This window comes from Phoenix dactylifera, chromosome 9 (genome assembly GCF_051530095.1).
Source record: "Phoenix dactylifera cultivar Ajwa chromosome 9, Ajwa_hap1_PhDact_Kaust_v1.1, whole genome shotgun sequence".
Taxonomy (NCBI): domain Eukaryota; kingdom Viridiplantae; phylum Streptophyta; class Magnoliopsida; order Arecales; family Arecaceae; genus Phoenix; species Phoenix dactylifera.
This window is the reverse complement of record NC_143198.1, coordinates 12870653-12887629: the sequence shown is the minus strand read 5'-3', so window position 1 is coordinate 12887629 and position 16977 is coordinate 12870653. Positions and strand designations below refer to the sequence as shown.

Genomic DNA, 16977 nt, shown 5'->3' with positions numbered 1-16977 from the left:
TTAAATATTTGTGTAGGAAGCAAAAATAATCCCAAAATAATTTGATTACTTGGATAAGTAATTAACATAAAATACCCAAGTTGGAGAGGATTTTACAAGCCTTATTGAAGTTCTAAAGTAGACGAGTCAACCCCAATACAGGTAGAGCCGACCCTTGAATGACCATAGGCTTAGACAGAGGATCATGTTTATGAAGGATTCCAAGAGTCGACCCAACACCACTCAAGTCACCCTTGGCACACTAGAGAAAACTAGCATATTTATATGAGTCGGCCCCAACAACTCATGAATCGACCCCAAAATAGTCTTAAGCAAAAAACAAATCGCAATAAAAAACAGTTGTTTCGCGAGTCGACCCAAGCAGCACAACTATCGAGTCTTGCTGAGCACGAGTCAACCCCAAAATAATCTTAGGCAAAATAATAAAATATAGTGAAAAGTAAGCATCGGCACATAAGCATCTCTAATGCACAATGTATTTCTTGACGCTTTTTTGATAAGTGTCATTAGGCCGCTATAATAGATGATGCTCAAAAGTGTCGTCAAAAGCTATAAACAAGACAACGCATTTAAGCATTGTCAAATTCCCTAATGTTCTACACAATCTTGCCCAATCTATCACTAGCCATCTTTCCAGAGCTTTAAATTGCCCACACCATCAAGCTCCTCCTCCTCCAAGCATCCATGAGACCAGCTCCTCTGTCGACCTCCTTCTCCTCCTCCACCAGCTTCCTCCACCTCCTTCTCCTCCTCCTCTTATGACCTGCCTGCAGCTGCCAGCCTATGCCAATCCACGGAAATCTTAAATTGGATTTTTCACCCATCACTCTACCGACAGCCCCCATCCATCGACGATGCTTTTGCCGCCCCTTAAAATCTTCGTCATCTTGCTCTCCTCTCTAATGATTTTTCAATTCCTCTCTCTTCAGTTTTTTGCTGCTTAAAGCTCTAATCCTAACCTAACTGAGAGATCTCCATGCTGTTGGAGATCTATTGGAGATCTCCATGCCTCTGCCGATCTCCCACATCTCCTTTGGGCCCTAATCATGCATAATGTTCAAGCCCTAACACGCTCCCACTATGAATCCATGTGTTGGATTCTAAACTTTCTCTTTGTTTTTTTATTGTTAATTAATTAGTTGTTCATTGCTCTCATGGTTTTCAGAATAGCTAGTAGTTTGTTAATTATAGTCTGCTGTGTACTACTATCTTGATGTAAATCAGCTATGTACTTCTTCTAATGATTTAATAGGACATTCAGGTTAATAAATTCCAGAGGTAAAAGAATCAGTTTAAGAAAAATATGCAATATATATCAGAAATTAAACCAAATTTGCTTTAGTATTTATTAGAACTATTAATTCCATGCATGTATTAAATTAGGAGAATGTTTATTGGTATTTTTCTAGAGTTTATCAGGCAGCATCTCTTAGAGATCATGTAAGTATTGTATACCTGTGTCTTTTAGGTTGTTGTGATGCATTTACATAATGGATATTTGAAGAACCACTATTATCTATATAAACCCCTGTAGTTGAGTCCTGTTGTCCTCTCCCCTTCTACATTTATATCTAAGCAAAGTGATACTAGAGCTTCTTGCCTCCATCATCCTAATATGGTGACATCATAGCTACATCACGCCAGCAAGATCATCAACAACAGAAGAGTTATTTGAGAGTAAGAAGACTTGAAGTGCAGGAACATGATAAAGGTGAAGAAGGCAAGAGTGGTTATAAGAAGCAAAATCCCTTGACTTGTCATCTCTAATGAGACATGCATGGCAGTAAGGGAAGACACAACGTAAATTGTTGTGGTGTTATTGATTGATTTAGAGCATTGTAATGCATATGAAATCACTAAAATAAGTTTTGCATGAATGAGCCAAACAAATTTAGCTCATAAAATCTTCATTGATGTTTGATTCGTAAGTTAGATTTATAGAAGTAAAAATCCATAAAATCCCATTGATTCGTAAGTTAGATCATTATTAATATGGATACAAGTCGATTTTCCATTTTGATATTTTTTGGGAAATAGCATTATTATCTATAAATAAAAGGATTTTATTCACATGAACAACTTCAACATCTATTGATTCTAATAATTGATTGCAGAATTGATCATTTTGATCTCTTTTAATTCATACATGCGGACCTTGATCTTACAAATGGGGATATTCCTAATACTCACAAAATTAACCAAAAATGACTTGAATAAAAGGAACTGAAGTGAATATATAGGTACCGTTTATAGTTATAGAATGTTTTTGTGGTATCTAATTACATGCAAATAATTATAGATTAGATGGTTACTTCACATAAAAAGATGTTATTCTTGTAACATGTCTTGCATTATTGTTCATATTAATAAGGGATATATGGAGGACCCAGCTTTCTCAAAAGTTATGTTTATTTATTCCCTATTTTACTTCAAGAAAAAGAGAGATCAATGGAAACTTAACCAGCCTAAGCTTATTAGGTTAGCATTCCTCTTTATTTGGAGGAGGTCCAAATCCTAATAATGGCATCACTATGGGGACACTCACTCTATTTCTCAGAAATATATATATATATATATATATATATATATATATATATATATATATATATATATATATATATATATATAAAAGAATGATTACTATTGTATAGCTAGTTAAAGAAAATTAATTAAAAAATCCAATGACGTAATAAACATCAAAGCAAAACTTAGAAAAGTATCAGGTTCAGCTAATTGAAACCGAAATCTGGATATCAATTCTTGTTTGGCCTGACTGCATCATGTCACAAGGACAGCTTTTTAGAGGCAAAGATAAATAAAGTCCTCAAAAAGTTTACCACATTTGAAAACCAGAAAGCGCATAGACAGGAGAAAGCATGCTTGGTGGAGTAGATCAGCAGCAGCAAGCATTACAATCTCCAGCAACTTGGGCCCATTCTGGATTGCCATCCCTGCTGCTGGAATTGGGACTGCCAAGCAAGCTGAAACCTGACGAGCCTTTAGACAAGCATACACCTGTTAATCAATTAGCAAGATCAGCTTGGCATTCTTTGTTACACCTCTTGGTTCCATTTTTCACCATCACCACCTCTGGTGCAACCACCATCACCCATTCCCACTTAAACCACCTCTCGTTCAGCCTCCAACACAGTTTTCTATCATCACAACCTTTCTATCATCACAACCCCCAGCCTTCCATTTGCCCCCATTCGCATTTCATTCTTCTGCCCAGTATCCATACTTGAACCTATTCACCTCTTTGTCAATCATAAGAGAGATACTGGAAGTGCAATTCATAGTGTAATAAGAAAGGAATACATTTTCAAATCCAGAATATACACATATTCCTCATTAACAGGACCTTTGAGAAGAGTGCTTCCAACTTCCAAATGGTCTTGGAAATAAACGATGAGACTCACCAAGACACATCGAACGTACATATGAATTCTGCAGTTGCAAAACCATGCAGGTCAGTTAAAGAACTTGTATAAAGCTTCTCATCCCTTGCTACTCAACCAATAGAGGTGGCAGAGGTCCCTTCATTAAAATTAAGCTAGGTAAGCAGTATTTAGAAGCCAAAATTGCCTGATTCATGCTGCCTTGGATCAAGAAGCCTCTATGAATGACCGAACCACCCAAAAAAAGACCCCAGGGTATGTGCCAAGACAAAAAATCCAAAAACAAAGTATTAGAATAACAGATACAAGATCTTTGTCTTAATTTTATGTCTGAGAATTTTAATGTGTATATAATCGTCTGCTAAAGATCCCTATCCAGAAGACGGCAGGACCCTTGCCACAACAGCGCTGGCACTCTGTTGGATGGCACTGCACTGTTAAAGATGACAGTCTACGATGTTTACCTATCCAATTATGCTACAGGCAGCAGCTTTTCTTTCAAACGTGAAATCAATTTAAATGTTTCCTCTGCTTCAACCTGCCGACGAATATCAGTCCTCGAAGCTCGGTCTGGATGGAACCTCAGCAATGCTTGTTTATAGGCAGCATTGACCTGCCCAATCAATAAACAGTGGCAAGAAAAACCAACAGTAGGTTACTGTATTAAAGAAGCAAGTACACACCAAAACACACAACATTATTAACATGCCACCCACACATATGCCATGACCAATGAGCCATATTCCATTTATCAGACGCTGGACAAGGCTCATCTAACCACAGTTTTAGGGAACCATTTTGTATTTCTTGTAAGCTACAGATTCAAGGGATGAATCTATATTGGTTAGAATAGCAGGCATTATCATTTACCAATTCCAATGAAATGCTTGCCTTCAAATTCTTAAAAACCACAAATTCACCCTTCAAATTGTCATTTACAGAAGATAAAAGAAGGGAAGGACCTTAAAGGTCAAATTACTGGAAAATAAATCTATTAAAAAACAAAATTGGCATAGTCACCGGACTTAAGAAATATAGATGACCGTACACCTAAGCCACACTAATCTCATTAAAGCCCTAAATGTATTGCTAGATTAACTAATAAAATACCAAAATTGAGCACAACTACAAAAAGGCTAAACCGTTCTTATTTCAATTTAACAACACAGCAGGATTGTTTGCCCTTTAGATGGCTATATCCTACATTAAATATGATTAAGCAGCATCCTTGATCCTACAATATGTAGGATAAAGAGTTGCAATTGTAATGATAAAGCTGTAGACGCAAGTGACAAGAAGCTTGAAGGGTTGGATTTCTCCAAGGTTGTCCGATATCATGCATTCAGTCATAAAATGTGCCAGAGCCAAGGTGAAAATGCTCAGACAGTCTAGGCAATGACCCTTTAAATGCCTTGAGTAAAGAAATCCCCCATATCTAATGAAATTAGTACAGATGAGAGAGATGGAGGGGGGAGGGATGGAGGGAGGCAGCGAAGGAGAGAACACATTAAAGAACCCATTAAAACAATCATATTAATGACAGCATGATGACTAATTACTTAAGCTATCCAATAATGAAATCTTTAACTAAAACTGGCATAAAATTTTATGCAATAATTTAAAGTATTACATAAAATTTATCGAATAGTTTGAAGTACCTAATGCTTTCAAGAAAATAATGTTATCTAGAATTGACTAGTGTCTGCTGGTATGCATCATAAACACCTCATTGTACTAAAGAATGAAAGATGGTCATATAACTTAAAATACAAGTACAAAAAATTGGTTACATATATGACAAAACCTATTAAAATACATGTTCACAAAATTGGTTACTAGATGATAAAATACAAAGTAAAAAGAGCCTCTTTTTATCTAGTTGCTGGGACGTTGCCTTTGGCTTCTCTTCCTTTTCCCCTTTTTTCTCTCATTCAGTTGCCTTAAATTGAATTTGTCACACACAATGGAGAGGAGGGTTAAAATATGGAAACAAACACTTTACCTACATAATGGAGGCCTTCAATTTCATAAGGGGGGTGGGGGTTATAAGATATGAACGGCTATGATTTTGAAATGTGTCTTATAATGATGTGTTACATAGACTCCAAATTAGACTAAACGCCTCCATGTTAACATGTAATGGGTGGGACACAGGATATGAAGTTATGAACGGCAATGATTTTGAAATTTGTCTTAATATATACACTCCAGATTAGACTGAACACCTCCATATTAATATGTAACTCCATGTTAATATGTAACTATATATATAGATATATATAGATAAATACATATATATATATATATGTGTGTGTGTGTGTGTGTATTTATTTGTATATGTGTGTATATATATAAATGTACATATATAAATATATGTATATAATAGCTAGACTAGACTACACTTAAGTGGATCTCCACATAGATCTGGTTAGGTTCAGATCGGACCATGGGGGTCCCACATTGATGATCCGAGCTATTAGATGTGATCTACTATCTTTAAACTGCTTACACACAAAATCATGTCATTTGGAGATCCCTAGCCTATGCATCAAGACGTCAAAAGATTAAACAGCTTAAATAACACAAACTTCAACAAGGATTCTCTTTTATCTAAGGGAGCATGCCTCAATTAGCCCTTCTCAATACTTTGAAAGAACATTTAAGTTAGCAGAACTTCAACCAGGTTTTTTTATCTAAGGGGAATTTGCGGAACTATCTTTATTTTAGCAAAATGGGTCATTTTCATGTTTTTATCTAAGGGAAGCTTTACTCAACTATTATGTTCCCATCTTTAAATTAGATGCATACCATAAATCTAGATGCACACATATTGATGATGGGTGTGCATCTTGCAGACAAATGCACAAAAATGTTCTTAGTCATGAGGACGGGGATATAAAGACCATTAAAGTCCAAGATGGACAATTCTAGGGGACAAAATAGAATTATTTTTGCAAAAAAAAAAAGCAAATAAAGATGATTTTTCACGTAAAATTTCCTTTTATCCAGATATCTTTGCATAAGGAAACATAAAACTGACATTAATTTTGCAATATAACTTCAAAAACCTTACTAGTTTCAATAAAATTTCAAATGATCAAAAAGAGATTAAAAGTTACTAAATACTAACTTTCGAACTTCAAAGCCTCACATCTCTTGCTACTAATTGTATATTATGAATTTACAAAAAAATAGCTTATTCCTCCAACCAAGAATTCCTTCAAAGCCTAACATCTGGCAACTAGGCATAAAATCATCTTTCTTGAACCAACCAACAATTTCAAAACATCTTTCAAAATTGCAATTTAACTCCAGAAAAGTATCCCAAAGCAATTTGATAGAGAGATATTTTCCATAATGATAACAAGAAGAAAATGGGTATCTGGTAATAGCTTCCTAGAACTTAACTTACCTAAGAAAAAAAATTCTTATAAAATTAAAATATAAAACAGCCCCAGGAATTCAGCAACCTTAGGAAAGTAAGAATCAAGGATTTACCATTTAAATACAAGCAGTGCCTACTGGCACATACTGGCAATACCACATATTGTACCAGCAAGGTACCAATATGTCCCTCAGTATGGTACCATAGATAATATTTTTGCTGTGCCAGCACCAATAGGAGTATTGTGTCAGTAGTCAGTACAATATCAGACTAACTGGTAAGGTACCAATATGGGTACTTGTACTGGTAATTCAACTCTAGGTAACAACTAACAACCTGACAATTAAAGAAAAAATGACCAGCCCATGAAAAAGAACACATTTTCAAACAAATCAATTTTTAAGTACATGAGAGTCCACTTCTACTACACTTTCATGTCTATTTCAAGTTTTGAACTAATGTGGTGGATTTTATCTATTGGTAATTAGCCATTACTTCGCGAAATGTTATGTAACCACATTCTTTAGTGGGGGTTAGAGGAGTTAAGAACAACAACTTATTTTTCAAGTAGTTCATCGTTGGATGACTATTCACAACACTGCTTTCTGGAGTTGGTAGTATTTGCAAAGCTAGCTACTTCATGTAAGTCAAAGATAAATCATATCTCACATCAGATAAAAGCACTGACATATCTCGAGTTTGGATGGTTAAAAAAGAAACTGACAATCCACAAAAGACTGGCCTCATAAACTCGGTAGAAACAAAAGACTGGCTAAATATCACCAACAAAAGCCTCAGTTACTGTGTTTAGCAGTTGAAGCTTCAGAACCCCAACTGCATTAAAATGCCCTACCAGATGATAGTTAAACATCAGATTTCTCGCTGATAATCAGATTTCTCCGTTAGTGTTGTTACTTGTTACTTACTTTTCATTATTTTTTCATATATTTTTAAAGAAATCTGCAAAAAAAAAATCTTATGAGTCCAATCTGATCTGGTTCCCTCTACGATTTATGATGTGATCCCGATCTTGACAACATTGGCCCCTACCATTAATCATGGAGCTGACAAAAACAGATACCTTCAACATATTTTCCTAGATCTAACATCAATATACGACCCAAACCTCTTTAAAATTCAATCATCAAGACAGATTCTCATTAAAATTTCCATTAATACTACAAGACACTTATCAAACACTGTCTGTAAAACAACATTAAAAAAAAGGACCCTGATGCAGAAGGAAAAAAGCAAGAAGAGTTGCATAAATACATGTTGGTATCCTGATATCATATTCATCATGTATGTCCTAGATGATCGGGCTTTCAATCTAACCAAATCCACAAGCTTTAAATAAGAAGTTTCCATAGACATGACAGCCTCACTAAAATAAGTCATGATCAAATGAAGATGAAACATGTAAATAATTTTGCCACTTGGGTTTGGATGGCTGGTACTAGTTTATGTGACAAAGTAGTAGTTCAACATAACATACTCACCAAAATCGTGAATTGGAAAATTAGATGCATAGCTACATATATTTGGGTACAATTTGAGTCTAGTTACTCATCAGTTTGATTGCTATACAAATAGTAGTTCAAGGATTCAGCTTTATTATTTATCCATTCACTTGAAATAAGATCGAAAAATGTTTTGAAAGCAATATTTTAGATTCAATTTTTTTCAATTTTATAAGGTTTACTGACAAGTTTGGAGTTATCAAGTTATAGAAGTACATAAAGATTATACAAGACTTTGATGAAACACTATAAGAAGACTAATGAATTGAACAAATAAATCATCATATAAGAATTATAATCACTTGGTATTAAATGGACGATATTGCAAATCAGCTTTCAAACTAAAAAGATGGCCCCATGTATGAGCCTCCTGCCCCGGTAGGGTCTCAGGAGGGTATGCAGCCTTACCCTATGTACAGATAAGCCATTTCTGTGTTTCGAACCCGTGACACCTCCTAGATCATAATAGAGAAACCTCACCATTGAGCCAAGGCTCATCGCCTATTAGTTTTTCCAAACAAAATTCTCTAGTATCATAGCAATTAGGTAATAGGGATAAGAACATTTTAAGTTTGTATTAACAATTACAGTATTTAAGTTTGATAATATTAACTTCGAGGTTGATATGTACTTGCAACATAATGATAATAAGAAGAATTGACATATAGATCTATGAACTACCTACCATTTGGTATGTTAACAAAATTAAAAAAAAGGAATGCCTTGTAGAGGCCCAGAGTTTCTCAGAATATAAACACAAAAAAACTCTAAGAAAAGATGATTTCTTCCTCGGAAATGTTTTCCAAGTGTTCCAATGGATATGTTTTACGTTTCTTAAGCATATTAGTATCAGTTTGGCAGCTGCAGATGATGTTGAATGGTTTGTAAGATTTAAAACTTTGTTCCTACAAATTCAAGGTTCTTCATAAAATAAGAATCCTTCTTCAAAACCAAATGGATTTCTTAGGTGCCCGATGCCAATACATCAGCAAGTGGAAAGTGACAATCAGAACCATCACTAGAACTTAATACTCATCAAATAACGACAAAACACTCCATAAATTACATCAGTGTGTTCTACCTTTCAAGGCATGTTACCAAAAGCATCTATCTAATATAATTGAAAAGTCACTAGTTAAATGCTAAAATAATAACAAGATATGCCACATACCTCACGTGACAAGGGAAAAGGACCCCCTTCAACATGTATGCCCAATCCACGCAAAAGAGAAGCCATGTCCCTGTATTTCATTTCCATCTTGTCTAGTTCCTTCCTTACTTCAGCACGAAACAGTTCTTTCAGATGCATGGTTTCTTCATCCTGAAATTAGCATGTATCCGCATAAGAACATCAAAGAGCATAAGAAGAATCATATTGAGCAAACACACTAAGGACAATTAACAAATCAAATAAATAGGCAATATACATGAAAAGAAACAGGAAATGTAAAAGATATTAATACTTATACAAGGACATGGTAAATATTATTTTGAAACCTTTTTTTGTGATTCCCGAATTTCTTCCAAACGCTGCTTCTGCCTCTTCTCCATTTCAATTAGACGCAAATTTTCAGCTTTTCTTTTCTTCCGCAACCTTTGTGCTTCTTCTGCCTGCAAAAAAGCAACAGCAAGATCAGTTTATATCAAGCAGAATACTAATTATATACTAATCAAATAATCACTTAGCAACAGAAAACATGAGGACAGCACCTGTCATACAACTTTGAGACATCTTTATAAATCAGACTCTGATCACTAGAAGGGCATATCCCTTCCCCTTTCTTAAGCATCTCACTTCCCACAACCCCCCCCCCCCCCAAAAAAAAAAAAAAAAAAAAAATCCCTTTCTCAATATGAATTACAAGAGGCTAACGCATGTACATAATCAGGATCAGCAACTCTAATTTCAATTATTTCAGTCAACTTTGACAGATTACCATAAATTATTTGAAATTGTTGGTAATTTCTCTCTTCAAAATTTATGCCATAAATGGTGTAATAATTGATTGTGCTCATATCCAGAAGATGGTGATCTAGGTGGCATTTTTCTCTAAAGACCAGTAACAAAAATTTTGCAGAATTCTGTTTCAAACGTCACATGACATCACTGCGCCTTCCTTGACTCCCATGTAGGGCATTAAACAAGCCCAAGCCTGTGCTGCTCAGGATCAACTTTTTATATCAAAGGATGGTTCAAGATTGAACGCAAGCTTGAGCCAAGCTGAGTTGAAAAAGTTCAAGTTTTGCTGTTTCCCTGACCAAAAGAACTCATATGAGCTTGTTATCAAACCAAAACTAAGCACCAGCTATTATGTAGTTTTTCTCAATCCTTAATTTGAGGCTTGAGCTTGGTTGCTTCTAGTCAAACAAGGTTAAAGCTTTTTATGAACAGCTAGCTTTATTGGTTGACGATCACAGAGGTGAAAGCAAATATGACTACATTTCAACAGCCATGTTGGTGTATGAGAATACAAAGAAAAAAACCTTCTTCCAACACATAGAATGAGCTTTCTTCCAATACACCTTTTTAACAATAAAAAACAACATGGCCTTATATGTTCATTTCAATAAGGGATACATACCCTGTCTCTTTCCAACATGTCCAAAAAGTTTCTCACAATTTTAATTTACGAACCCAAGCTTTCTCATCTTACTCCTCAACCTTTCAGTTTCAACATGAAATCAACATGTGTGCTGGTTACCAGGGCTTCCACCTAACTTTGTCACAGGCTCATAGCCTCATACCATGTCAATTGATTCTCTATCATATCCCTTATACATGCAATAGCTATGATTCTTTTAATGTACCCCTCTTGTTGTACCATACTTCCCTTGCTGTACCTCACACCACATAAGCATTGTTGTATTTACCCCTCATAATATGTGCATGCACCCTCTTTAATCCCACAACATGCTAAACGATACAACCTAACTTTAATCTTGCTTTTATCAACTACATCAGCCTCACCAACTACATCAGCCTCACTCTACTCCTACTAGATACACACTCTTCAATGTCTCCATTTTGATGTAATAGATCCAAGAAATAAAATTTAAAATAAAAATATGGCACATCATTTTCCCTCATCACCTTCTAAATAATATTGGAAGATTTAGGTAAAACGCTTGCACTAACATGGCACAAGCAAAGATCATTGCCGTCAAAAGGTACGCTTAAGGCATAAGGCATATTCAAAGTGAGGTAACTTTATCTACATTCACAAAGTATGCCATATCTACAACCTAAGGAGCAAAATGGCACCAATTTACAATTATGCATGTTGTGTGCATGCAAATATAACCGTGGATCGTTGCTGTTGTGTGTTGTGTTCTGTAATAACTATTTGTGTAGATACGTTGCATTTGTATTCACATTTCTATGACTGTTTGTTGGTGTGACTAGAGTTATTTTTTGATTTGCATATGGTTCTTAGTTTCTAGAATCAAGAGCAGATGCAGGAGGGGTGCAGGTGCAGGTGTAGGGAAGCGGATATTTTAGGAACATTTTTAGTTAAAAAAAGACTTAAGTAGGTCAGATTCAAAATTCTGGGAAGATTCAGAAGGCATTGCTCAAAGATTTGGACTACTAAGAAGTGCATTTGTGTGGTGTTTGCGTTATTTTCTTCATTATCAAGTATGTTTAATATGTACACAGACATGCACGCATGCTTGCACATGTTGCTCTTCACTTCCTTGCTTTGCACCTTGTGCTTAGGCTCTAATAGACCTTGGCGCCTCTAGTAACTTTTGCATAAATCTCAATGAAGGTAGGTGAGAAGGTGGGGATTATGAGCATTTATTTTTCACTTTCGTTTCTACCAAAGGTATGGTCGTCGTAAATGGATAACTCAAGCTGAATGGTTGTATATGTATGCGATAAAGTCTTTGCCTTATATCTCAATGACATTTAGAAAATCAACTGCATATTTTTGCAAAGTGTTTAAAGTAAAAACAAAGGATTTGACACATGTTTCTCTAAAGATGAAAAAGAATTTGATAGCTTCTCATACAAAACACACGAGAAAGGAATCAATCGTGTAATCAATCTAAACAATGCAAGCTAAAGAGGGAACGATTATCCTTTAATAAGTTGGGTGCTAATGTGAAGTTACTTTTTCAATGGCAAGTGCATTAGTTCATTCACAATTATGTTAACAAGCATCAAAAGGGGGAATATAACAATAATAATGAGATGGACAAGGAAGATCAGAACAAACCATTTAAGGAAAAGTTATATAAAATGGAAAATTTTCTAGATGATAAAAAAAACTTAATTGTAAAAAAATTCAAAGAGGGCACAGGTTTCTTCTATATATCATTTTTACAGGCAATTAAAATCTTTCAAGAGCTTGACACATGTTATTTAAAAGGAAAAGTAGAGAGAAAATATCAAATTACTGAATGAAAACAGGATAGAGGAGGGGAGGAAGAGATAGATTTAGAAGAATATGCTCAAATGAAATATTATAATATTTCACGAGGAAATTGTTAGAAGTATGCCCTAGAAGCCAATTTGGCTGACGCATTTTTATTCTGGGACATAAATTTGTACTTGATCTTATTATTAATTTATTAAGTTGGGCATTCTTTTTCATTCATATTGTTTATGTGTCTATGAATCGTCCAAGAAATTAATAAGATGATGATGCATATTCTCAAGAGTTGAGAATTTGAGCTATGTATCATTGGTGATTAATTTCTAAATGCTCCTGATCGATGGATCATCACGAGGACGGTGATTGATCCGATCAGTGCACACATCATTTTCTTACGGATGGACGAGACTCGAGTCCACAGTGTAGGGACACTGAAGTGATAGTGCAGGTGCTTGTTAGAGAACAAGGGTACTGAGCGTGACCAAGACAAGAAGTCACTTGGATATCTATACACTCGTCAGTGACTTGCTTGATGTTGCAGTAGTATGACTGGTCCTTTGACCTGCGGTGCTTCGGCTACTCACAGTGAGGTTATTGTAGTTTGACTGCACACATACATGATCTCTAGCCATATGGGTCCATGCAGTGTAGATTGGCTGCAGTAGGTTCACTGTAGGAGTAGGGTATGCACCTATAAGGAATCTATCGACCTTGATAGATAAGGAGAGATCCTATGTGATTTATAAGACTGAGTTCGTAAGACCTCGGCCGGAGCAGTATGCACAGTAGAGAAAGAGTTTTTCACTCTCGAACTTAATTCGAATAAATCTTCACATACGACAGACGATGGGGTTTGACGAGTTGTCCATGACCTCCGTCCTGTAGGGATGCACGATAGTAAGACTGTATCACATATTAACTGCACCTAGAGGTTCATCATTCTATTCTGCTGGGTAGCCACTACATGCTGCTAGGTGTCACTAGTGGATGGTGAGACTCACAGAAAATATTTCGATGATCGATAAACCCTAATGAGTTGAGTTGGAATCGTTCCAACCCATTGAAAGGAGTTTTCAATGATATTGAGATAAAGATCACAATATATCTCACTACCAGTCAGAATAGAACCTATGGGGTCACACACACTAGAAGTATTGACCGATCCGATGGTTGAAAAGTGATTATGAATCACAAGTAATCAATTCGATTGATAATAAGTTGAAAAAAAATGGGAATTGATTAATTGGACTTAAAACACGAATCCTACTTGGAGTGGGATTCCTAGAGTCCTAATTGGATTAGGACTGGGAGTCCTAACTTGGAGTAGGACTGGGATTCCTACTTGAAGTAGGATTCCCACAATCCTAATTAGATTAGGATTTTGAATTTATTTTGCATTCCTACTTAGAATAGGATTCCTAGAAATCCTAATTGGATTAGGACTTCGGATTCAAATTAGAGTCCTAATTGGATTAGGACTAAAAATGAATAAATCCTAATTGGATTAGGATTTCTTAAGTCCTAATTAATTATTAATCTAATGAATTAACAAGACTCCTAATTAGATTAGGATTGAAGAGTTCAATTGAGTCAAAATTGATTTGAGTTCTAATTGGATTAGGACTTACCTAGATTAGACCCAAATGGTTCATGATTTGGTTAAAGCCTAATGAGATTATGACTAAACCAAATAGGGCCCTCCTAATCCTCCTTAAAGGAGGACTAGGGCAACACAAGAGGAGGGGGTCACGCCCCTCCTCCTTTTGCTTCTTGGTGCGGCATGAAGAGAGGGGCCGGCGCCCCTCTTGGAAAGGGATCAAGGGCTCCTAATTTGTAGGAGCCCTTCATGCTTTAAAAGGAGACTTGGCGGCACCCTAGGGCATTCAATTGAAGCCCTCTCCCCTCCAAGCCGTGGCCTCCCTCTCCTCTCCCTTGGATCAGCCGCAAGCAAGGAGCAAAGAAAAGGTGGTGTTGGCGGCCTCATCTTCTTCCCTTCTTCATCCAACGCAAAGGGGAGAAATAGGCTGCAAGGTGCTTTGGTTCTTCTCCAAAGATCCATCTTTCTTCTTCCTCCTCCCAAGCACAATCAAGGGTTGATCAAAAGAGAGAAGATCAGCCATCTAAAGTTATCTCTGCAAGGGAGCTAGCACCCCGGGGAGACAAGGAAGCTTTGATCGGTTCTTTACTTCGTGTGGATACCCGTAGAGGCCGGACGCTTGTGCGGCTTCAAGCGAACCTTCATCCTAAACCACGATCATCAGTTTGCGGTGATCATCTACCCGCACAAAGGTGAAGATCTGATCTTCCTAATGTTTTAAAAGTTTTTAATCCTTATCTAACTACGAACAGTTTTTGAACAACGTTCATGCGATGAACGGTTGATCCCGCACATGCCTCTTCCACTGCGTCTGAATTTTTTAAATTTTTCTGCGGCATGGGCGGTTTCTAACATAAATATAGTATACAACATGAACCTACTAGACAACAATGCCCCGTTTTCTTATTCAAGTGAGCAATAAACACAACTCTTAAAAGAAAAAAAGGTATGTTGCCCAAGGTGACAAGCCAAGAGGGGGGGTGAATTGGTTTCTCTAAATTTTTACTATCTTAATTGAGTCAATTGATGAGTGAGTTAAATTAAAACAATAAATAATGCAAACACACAAGAAGTATAGTGGTTCGGTGCTCTCCTAAGCACCTACGTCCACTCCCCAAGCGACCCCTTGGGAATTCACTATAATTCCGTGGATTATAGTTGGATTATTTTCCGGGCTCACAATCCAAAAACCTTTACACCTTGGTTTTCCGGGATCACCAAGAACCTATGTTGGTTTTACGGGCTCACCAACAAACCTTCACAATTAGTTTTACGGGTTCACCAACAAACCTACACCGTTGGTTTTACGGGCTCACCAACAAACCTTTTACAAGATGATTAAAAAGAACAAAGTTGAAACTCCTATATGAGCAAATATAACAATTATAAGCTACAAAGAAGAGTTTAGAATATAGTTATCGCTTGATGAGACTTCTCTCTTCTTTGTCAAGATTGCTTCACTCTTCAAGGGTTGATGGAGCTCTTAATGTCCCTTAGAATCTGCTCAACCACTTCTTTTTGACTCTTTGAGTGAAGCACTTGGATAAAGAAAATTAGGGCTCTTGTCTTTCTTGTGTATGCTTTGATATTTTGCAAAAGGATGTTTTCTCTGATGAATAGTGTCACTTTAAATAGTTTTCCTCATCCATTGGACACCCCCCATTGGTTAGATTTCAAAAACTAGCCGTTACTTACTGTTGGGAGGACAAAAAGTACTTCTGCAGAGTCGTATGTTTCTGCCCGTGCTGGGGTCGACCCAAACTTTCCTGGGATCGACTCAAACCACTGTTCATCAGACTTGGGGTCGACCCAACTTTCACTGGGGTCGACTCCTGCTTCATTGGGGTCGACCCTCTCAGGAAACATAGAACCTTACATCTCAGCCGTTTTTCACTGAGGTCGACTCAACACTTTTTGGGGTCGACTCAAGGTATAGTGGGGTCGACTCAAGTTCCATTGGGGTCGACCTCTCAGGGATTCCAGAGAGACAGTATTGAACGACACAGCCTTGGGGTCGACTCATGTTCAGTTGGGGTCGACTCCATTGGGGTCGACTCAAGCATTCCTGGGGTCGACTCCATCTGGGGTCGACTCAAGAAAGGTTGGGGTCGGCCCTCTCAGTAAATTTCAGAGACTTGTTTTCTTGAGGCTTGAAAATGGGGTCGACTCAAGCAAGCTTGAGATCGACTCCACTACTGTTCATCCGTGCCATTTTCGCAGAAGTGTGCCTGATGGTTCCATGATGTGTCGGGGTCGACTCCACCAATCTTGGGGTCGACTCATTCCACACTTTGCTGCAACTTAAGGTTAGATTCATCCATATAATCAATGAAATATACTTCAAGCAATTTTGAATGTATGCCATGGTAGTGCTACATACTCTTAACAATGAAAATTACTATTGTCCCCTTAATAGTACGTTTCACTTGAAACTTTGCCGAATTAGAATTTAGAATTCACTATCCCTTTTCTATCGCAAATTTTATCTCATTATTAATCATTGAAATACATCTTGATCTCATTCTTCTAATGTACCGAGAGTGACGAACTCAGTAACGATGTATCATGTTAACTTGTAGTATTTAATTAGATATTTCCTCAATGGTTGTGTTAATCATCAAAATAACACTATCATCCTCAAGGTAATACTGAAAGAAAATTTAACAAAGAAACTGACTAGGACAAGAAACTTTTTACAACC

The 16977-nt window shown here is 36.6% G+C and overlaps 1 protein-coding gene across 3 annotated transcripts in view; it reads right to left on the bottom strand.

Moving 5' to 3' along the window:
• Nucleotides 1-3278: 3278 nt before the first annotated feature.
• LOC103697124 (uncharacterized) overlaps nt 3279-16977 on the bottom strand; it is a 33363-nt gene continuing 19664 nt past the window's right edge. For all 3 annotated transcript variants that reach the window (XM_008778919.5, XM_008778921.6, XM_088704230.2), the window contains exons 3-5: nt 9801-9914; nt 9475-9624; nt 3279-4011 (exon numbers count right to left, since the gene is read on the bottom strand). In XM_008778919.5, the coding sequence (XP_008777141.3) occupies nt 3871-4011; nt 9475-9624; nt 9801-9914 (405 nt within the window). In that variant the 3' untranslated portion in view covers nt 3279-3870. The remainder of the gene's footprint in view (nt 4012-9474; nt 9625-9800; nt 9915-16977) is intronic.